The 8,917-nt window shown below is 36.0% G+C and overlaps 1 protein-coding gene across 1 annotated transcript; it reads right to left on the bottom strand.

The window, feature by feature from the left end:
• Positions 1-3,770: 3,770 nt before the first annotated feature.
• Positions 3,771-8,235, bottom strand: LOC130991865 (uncharacterized). Its single transcript, XM_057916285.1, has 5 exons — positions 7,691-8,235; positions 7,106-7,609; positions 5,773-5,913; positions 4,037-4,150; positions 3,771-3,913 (listed from the first exon to the last, which is right to left on the bottom strand). The coding sequence occupies exons 1-5, from the start codon at positions 7,931-7,933 to the stop codon at positions 3,830-3,832; spliced, it is 1,086 nt and encodes a 361-aa protein (XP_057772268.1). The 5' UTR covers positions 7,934-8,235; the 3' UTR covers positions 3,771-3,829.
• Positions 8,236-8,917: the final 682 nt, after the last annotated feature.

Consider the following 8,917-nt stretch of genomic DNA (forward strand, 5'->3'; position numbering starts at 1 on the left):
CGTCGGGTATCCGCCAACCCACTACTCGTCGAATACCCGCCACCCTTTATCTACCGGATACCCGTGAAACATAATTTAAATATAAATAATAATAAATTTAACACAAAAAGAAAAAAAAAAATCACCGCAAATTACATAGTTCAAATCCACATCTTGCATCGATGTTCAAATTCACAAATGACAAAGTTTAAATCCAAAGTTAATATCCAAATTCATCAACTAAAATTTTAAATCCAACAAACTTATATTATTACTCAACATATTGGGTCTTTTTAAAAATGATATGTAGGCCCATATCTGATATGTATATCCAAAGTCCATATTTTAAGAGAATTTCGTGGATATTTCACGAATATTTTGCGGGTATTTTTCGCGAGTAAATGAGTTTTGCGGGTATAGATAGTAAGTATTCAAACCCATACCCAAGAACTAAATGGATAGTGAATTATAACCACGAAAATATCATTGGATATCAAATGTCTCTCAAACCCGCACCTATTAGGATCGGATAATCGCGGATATCCGTTACCTGCAAATAAATTGTCATCCCTACTTCGTTGGATAGCGGCAAGGGCCTATCCAGCATGGGACTGTTTTTACTAATATTATACTCCCTTCGTCCACGAAAGAACTTCCTATCTTTTCTTTTTGGGACGTCCACAAAAGAACTTCCTACCTATTTTTGGACTATACTCCACCGCTTATAATCCTCTTACTTTTCACTTTTCACAACTCTCAATATTAATTATAGCACATTTTCACCACTCCCAATACACTCAACTACTCCCTCCGTCCCATTAAAGTTGGCCACATTATATTCGGCACGGAGATTAAGAAAGGGATAGTTAGTGTTTAATTAAATGTGGTCCATCAAAATTAAATATTTAATTAAAATTTCCTTCAACTTAAATCTTTGTCTTCTTCTCAACCTCCATCAAAAATTTGGCCGACTCCGGCGACGGCAGCACCAGTGACAGAGACGCCGGCGACCAGATTATTCAGACAAATCAACGTATAGCCAAAAGCTGAACGGCGCAAACTAGACTCCCCTCTCAAACCAAACCAAAAGCCAAACCATTCCAACCATTTTCTGTTCCAATTTTCACCAATATGCAAACCAAGAAAAATCGGTGATTTCCTCAACAAAATCAGCCAAATCAAACCAAGAATCGTTGTACCGAAGGAGGCGGCGCCGCTGTGGCTAGAATTGCAGCCGGCGACCGGAGCACCACCACCACCGACCACCCTCAGATTCCAGAGCACCACCCTCAAATCTGAAAATAACAACCACCACCCTCAATCTCCAAATCCTAAAAATTCAAAATTTCGCCCAGAATCAAACACGTAAAATCCCCCAAAATTGAAGATCAGATGTCGTCCTCATCAAGCCCGAAGGAGGCGGCACCGTCGTGGCTGGAATTGCCAGTGGAGATAACTTCGATCGCAGCCCTAACCCCCAAAATCGCGTGGCTGGTAAAGATGAGCCGCCACGCAGTCGATCGCAGCCCTAGCCCCGATTTCGAGATTCCATCCCCGATTTCCGGTTAATCGGGGGTGCTGGTGTGGAGAGGGTGATGTTGGAGCGGCGGAAACTCATCGGAAATACAGAGGGCTAGGGCTCAGTGTGGATCGCCTAATCTGAAGCGGCGTGGTGACGGGGAAGAAGAGAGATGGGGAGAAATAGAGAGGGTGGAGTTTTGGGGGTGATGGCGAGGGAGGAGGAGGCTGAGAGAGAGAGAGAGCAGGCCGGTGCTGTGGTCGTCCGCAGGGGCGGATCCAGGATTCAATGTTAGGGGGGGCTGAATCTATTGGACTACAGTGCTTGAAAATATTTACACGGGGGTTCGGGGGCGGGAGCCCCCGAAGCAAATTTTTTTGAGCATTCCGTACACTTCATTTCATACATTTTTTCAACAATCACTTAATATAATAAGATAATTGTTCGCAATTCAATTAATTCAACATCAAGTAGATTGAAAGCATATAAAAACGTACTTTTATTCATTTTTCTTAAAAAAAAATTGTTTCATCTTCTAAACAAATAAACTAATTTTCATTGTTAGTAATTAGTAATTTTACTTTTACCTTTAGAATTGACTCAAATTTAACATTAAAAATTAACTAAGAAAGAAAAAAATGATAAAAATAATACTATAAATGTAACAACTCAATGTGTTGAGCAATTAATATGGATAGTTGGATACTATAAATAATGTATTACTATATTTTTTCTTGTATTTTTTTATTTATATACACATATATATAGATATAAAACAAAATAATAAATATATATATCTATAATTTAAAAAAAAAAAAAAAAAAAAAAAAAAAAAAAAAACTCAAAAATTGGGAGGGGGCTGAAGCCCCCCCTAGCCCCCCCCCTGGATCCGCCACTGGTCGTCCGGCGTGGTCAGGCGGCGGGCGGCGGAGGTCAGGGGGTGGGCGGCGAGGGTGGGGGTGGGAGAGAGGCTGAGTGTGTGTTTTGTGTGTATTGTTTGGTGTGTGTGCCTGTATTTTATTAAGGTTTAAGTTTATTTAGAAATTTTAATTAGATTGATTAATTAGACTTAATTAAAGTAAATGTTTCCAATTTTAGAAAGTGGCCAACTTTAGTGGGACACCCAAAATGGAAATGTGGCCAACTTTAATGGGACAGAGGGAGTACCTTTTATCCACTCTCAATCCACTCAACAATATATTTTTTTTAAAACCTGTGCCACTCCCTCGTAGGAAGTTCTTTAATGGACGGAGGGAGTATAATATATATTAAATATATTATTTAATATATTTTTGTACCCTACCAATAATTAAATGAAAAAAATGATCAGTCAATAACTAATTCTTCATTTTCATATGTTGTTTGGGCTTGGATATGGTTAAGAAAGGTTGTTGCACTACCACGATTAAGTAAAAGAAAAGTACAAACCAAACTAAATAGCTAAAGACAAACACATACTATTTCATTTGACTATTTGTGCATACAGTCATAGACGATGCAAAATTTAAAAATTTAGGGTGAAATTGTATGAGAGATTTGGAGTTAACAAAAAAAATTACACTGAAAAAAAAATATTTATAATATTATCTTTTTGTAGTTTAAAAATTCTGGATCCGCCACTGTCATAGCGGAGATAACGAATTTATATAATTGCCAACAAACTCACAATTATAATGAATTTTAGTGGCATTAATCTAATTCTTCTTAAGATTACTGGTCGATCTGTTGCATAGAACTTGTTACTGAGATGTTAGAGCATCCACACATTTTCTCATATATTTTCAAGAAGAAAAAAATAACATAGTCCAACTCCCATCAAAATTCTCCAACCAAGAGGAAATGTCTTTTTTTGTAATTGCAACATCTAAAATTGCATCACGATGGACTCAAATTTGAGAATTTTGACCTTATATATTAATCATTTTATCGGTAGGCCAACAAATATATATATATATATATATATATATATATATATATATATATAGGGAGAGGTTCAAATAAGAACCACTAAATAAAATTAGAACGGAGAACCATTTTAAGCCATTCGATCATCAAGATCTACGGTGGATGCATCATCTTGGTGGATGAATGCAGATCCTGGGTTCGAATCCTGAAGGGAGCAAAATTTTTATTATTTTCGGATGCATTAAATTTAATAGCGAATGCATTAATTTATATAACAGATGCATTGATTTTAATGGTTCTTATGTTCTCACGATAAGTGTGGTTCTCATTATAACCATGTGGTTCTCATTATAACCACACCCTATATATATATATATAAAAGCAAGTCACAAGTTCTGTTCTTCCTTTTCCTTTTCCTTTTGCCTCTCACATTATAGTGCAGACGGTGCTAGAAACGGTCCCAATCTTGAGTGCTAATTCAAATGATTCGAGTGCAAGCAGCAATTTTTTCTGACATACATCAATAAAAGGGCTAGGTATTAATCATATAGTATCATTTACATAAAATACTTTTCTATATTTATAATTTCTGTATCCAAAAAATCAAATTAAAAGAAGTATATATATACTTACCCGCTTTGAAATTAATGGTTCTCGAACAACTGTATTATGATTGTGAATATGTATGTGTTGATTGGTCGTCAGGAACGAATTATGCATATGGATTACATCATGTCCAGTCCTTGCCTGCAGCCACAGAAAATAAAAAATTGTGCACAATTTACTAATTCGAATTGAGTATATATCTTGTGTACTTAATTTTCCCTTATTATTTTTGTATATGAAAAATATAACATCAAAATTCGAAACGAAAACCCCAATTATGGTAATTATATATTTCGATTTAGTACTAGAATTGATGTGCCGGAGCAGTACATCCTTTCCTAATTACACTAAACGTCCTCTGACTAAATATAAATTTATTTATTCACAATTCGACAACCTTTCACTAAATCGGGTTAGGCACTACAAAAAATCGTGTGTATACCGGCCGTATACCGACGACGGATAAGGCGACCCATTTTTTTAAGGAAGCCGCCGGTGATCACTGACGACAATGCCGCCAGTATAGGTTAAATAATTTAATTTAATAGCTTATAAAAGATACCGACAGCAACCACACCACTAGTAACCTAATGCGGGTCGCTGTTTACCGGCGGCATCCTGCCGTCAGTAATAATGGATTCAAATTAGGGCCATTTCTTCCTATTCTGCACGCCGCACAGCCTACCCCCCAGCCTCCCCTCCCCCCACGCAGTCGCCTACAGATTGTTGCGCCCCAGTGCCGCTGCCTTGACGCCGCTCTGCCGCCGACCACCACCGTACGTTTTCGTCAATTTTATTTATTTATTTGTTTTTTCGAAATAAAAATACGGACGAAAACGAGACCGATCCGTAATTTACAACATCTCTTGGATATCATCTCGACATATTCTAAGGTTATGAATATATGATATTGTATATTGAAATAGAGTTTAAATGAATTAATAGGTATTAGATATATTAATAATACGACTGTTATGTACTGGTGACCACTCGAAAAGAACTTTAAGATTAAGCGTGCTTGACTTAGAGCACAATTAAGATGGGTGAGCCACTGGTAAAATTCGTCTAACGTATGCAATTAAGTTTAAAATACAGTATAAATACGGAAATACTTGTGAGGTATAAATAAATAAAATAAATAAATAAAATTTTCTTAAAAAAATTACCGTCGGTAATATACGGCGAGAGGCCACCGCCGTCCGGCTAGAAATACCAGCGGCATTTTGCCGCCGGTGATCGGTGATGTCCGGCAATAGCGCCACCATCGTCCGATCAACATTACCGGCGGCCGTCTAAAAAACACAGATTTTGACAATATTTTTTACGTTTTAGGATTATTTTGCCCTTAATTAGACGGACTGGGTTAGGTTACGCGCGCTTCGGGTTCGAGTTGCTCGCGGGTTATGATAGTACAAATAGATACAAAAATGTGGGATATCCAAAAAAAAAGATGGATACTAAACACTGAGAAGAATGGAGTAAAATTGAATAATTTATATACCCTAACATTGGATTAATTAATCCTACTAATCAATTATTAATTTAAATAAATATAAAAAATAATTAATAAACCCTAGTTAGATAAGTGAATACTAGCTAGTTATCTCAAGATTATACTCAGATACAATAAATTAAAATTGAAGAATAGAATAATTAAAGAGGTAATATGTGGCCACTTTCCTATAGTAAATTTAAAAAATTAGCCTATCAAATAATTTTTTTGAAAATTGGCATTATCCCTAACATAAAAAATAAAAAATTACCCCAACATTTGAATTGTTGAATAATCCAGCGGCCATCTGCCCGTTCCCTCCTTCAACTGACAATAAACCACCTCCAGATCCAGCCAAGGAAACTCCACCCGGAAGTTCACTGATATTCACACTTTGCCCATAGGTGTTCACCTGCACAATGAAGAAAGGGCTTTGCATTTAGTTAAATGTAACATCAAATACTCTCTCTCTCTCTCTCTATGTTTTTTTTTTATTCTTTACTTAGCAGTTAATCACACAATTGGAGATGGACTTGAGTCTTCCCTGCTTCATTCTCATTGATCTTCAAAGTTCACGAATTGGGAGATTCAGAAAATTACATATCGTTTTTTATCAAACTCTTCGCTTACATACTCCAATCCCGGCTCCACAGCTGTGTAGTATAAATAATTGGAATTTTATTCAATTGACCATTTGATCGTTGAATTAACTCTTCAATTGTCGGTGAAATAGATATATTCTTCAAAGTTAGACTCGAGCGTTTCAATTTTGTTTTAGCTTTTCTTAGTTCAGAATTCTAATTAGAATTTGGATTGCATTGATGGTTTTGACTAGATGGTGTTTTTTCGGCGGCGGTTTTTTAATTGAGGTGAATTTGTAGTGCTAATGTTCTTGAATTCACGTCCAGATTTATAAATTCACAATTTAATATTTTTGAATTCACAACTTAATGTTTTTGAATTCACAACTAAATCTAGAATTCACAACTGAATCACTAGTGTTGGTTGTGAACTCGAGTTTAAAAGCTCGAATTCACAACTTGTTTTAATTGTCAATTCGAGTTTTGAAACTAGAATTCACAACTAGTTTGATCAATTCACAACTAAATTGCTACTGTTAGTTGTGAATTCGAGTCGAATTCACAGCCAACTCCATTGTTAGCTGTGAATTCAAGTAGTCATGAATTTGAGTTTTAAAGCTTGAATTCACGACTAACAATATTTCTAGTTGTGAATTCACGACTAGCAATATTTATAGTCGCTTTAAAACTTGAATTCACAACTAACATTATTTTTAGTTGTGAATTCAAACTTTAAAACTCAAATTCATGACTACTTGAATTCACAATTAAAAATGAATGTTGGTTGTGAATTCGATTGGGTGTGAATGCGCGGATAATTTTTAAATTTTTTATATGCAAGGGTAAAATGGTAAGTGTGACCAATTTTTAATCTTAATAGCCAATTTTTAAATTTACTATTCAAAAGTGGTTATTTTCAAAATCCACTCATAATTAAAACTATAATAATAAATTAAAAATGGGACAGAAAATCCAACACAGGAAAGTAGGAAACAGTGATATATTCATATTAAAAATTTCTACCTCATTCAAATTTACCCCCGATTCCCGTGTAAGAGTCGGATCTCTCATAACTTGCAGCAACGCATAATTGTCCAAAAATTGAGCCTGGCCGTCATGATTATGATCATACCTCGCCGCACGGTAGCAATCAGGGCACAGGTCGAAGGAGGTTTTCGAATTCTTGAAACACTCGACGCACGAGAAAAATATTCCCAGGATGAATCTGCCGCAGCCGTCGCCGTCGCATAAGGGGCGGCCGCTCTTGATGATGTAGTACAGCGTCATGACCTCAAAGAAGTCGAGGGTGCCGTTGTTGTCGAGGTCGAGCGCGCTGAATAATTTACGCTTTTGCATGGAGGAGGGGTTGCTAGTCTGACTCATGAAGTCTAGGAACTCGGAGCAATCGACTCGGCCGTTTCCATCCGAGTCCATGGATTGGTAGAACTCGCGAGCTCGGTCTTTTACTTCTTTAGATGCGGCTCGGTAATAGGCTTTTGCGATTTCGCGCAGTTCTTCTATGTCATTCTGTTTGGATGGATCGCTCGTACAACAAGATTAAGAAAGAGGATAATTAATTAAGGTGTGTTATGTGTAGGATAAGCTCACCTTGTTTTGAGACGTGTCAGCAGCAGCGGTGCGACTTCTGAACTCCATGAGCAGAGAGTGAGGATCCATCATGTAGTGATCGGAGTGCTCATGCTCGGGCAAAGCGTCGTGGCGGCGGTAACAAGAGCAGCAGAGGTCGTAGGAGTCGGGACGTCTTCCTATGCATAGCAAGCAAGAGAAGTAGGGGCCCACCAGCAGCTCATGGCAGACGCTGCATTTGTTTAATTCCACCTTCTTCTCCATGTAGTGAAGGCAGAGAAACTAGTCGAAATCCAGGCCGCCGTCGCCGTCCTCGTCGAGTTTCTCGAACACGGCCTCCGCGCGCAGCCACGAGCTCACCGATTTCTTGAACTCCGCCAGGCATATCTTCCCGTCGCCGTCCACGTCGAGTTTCGCGAAGGATTCTTCGATCGAAATCTTCGCGGCGTCGCTCGCTCTCTCGTAGTAGGATCTCGCGATCTCCCTCATCCCTTCCATTTCTCTCTCTCTAGATTATCTCTCCGTTTCTCTCTCTAAATCAGTGTGTGATGAAGAAAAATCTACTATCTATATTTTTATTAGTATTTTCTTACTCGACCTACAAAATTTGTCCGCTTGTTAGGCCTCGATGAGATCTACTGTCCCACAATATTATGTGTGTATGTTTATATTTATTATTTTAAAAATAATTTTTATAAAAGTAAAATTTTTTATAATACTATGAATTACATTTAATTTTTAGTTCAAAAATTAATTTTTTTTAAAGTATATACCATGACTTTGAATTTATCAATCTACTATTACACCAATCTGTGCGATGCACGGCGAAATCGAAATTAAATGATATTTTAAATAAATAAATAAATCTAAATATTAAACATAATAGAAATATAAACAAATTCAAAATATGATTTAAAAATAAAATAACAATTACTCAATAAAATTTCGAATTTAAAAACATAAATAAATTATTATAGTTATTAAATAATTTTAAATTATTTGATAATGAAAATTAAAATAAAGTATAAAGTATAATTATAAAATTTCCGAATTTAAAACATAAATAAATTATTATAGTATAATAAAAATAAAATATCAATTACTCAATATGATTCAACTATGTATAAAGAATAATGATAATTATAGTTATTAAATAATTTTAAATTATTTGATAATGAAAATTAATATACACACTATTATTATAGAGTATTCCGCTTAATAATAAATAAATCAATATTATTATACACA

Source organism: Salvia miltiorrhiza, chromosome 7 (genome assembly GCF_028751815.1).
Source record: "Salvia miltiorrhiza cultivar Shanhuang (shh) chromosome 7, IMPLAD_Smil_shh, whole genome shotgun sequence".
Taxonomy (NCBI): domain Eukaryota; kingdom Viridiplantae; phylum Streptophyta; class Magnoliopsida; order Lamiales; family Lamiaceae; genus Salvia; species Salvia miltiorrhiza.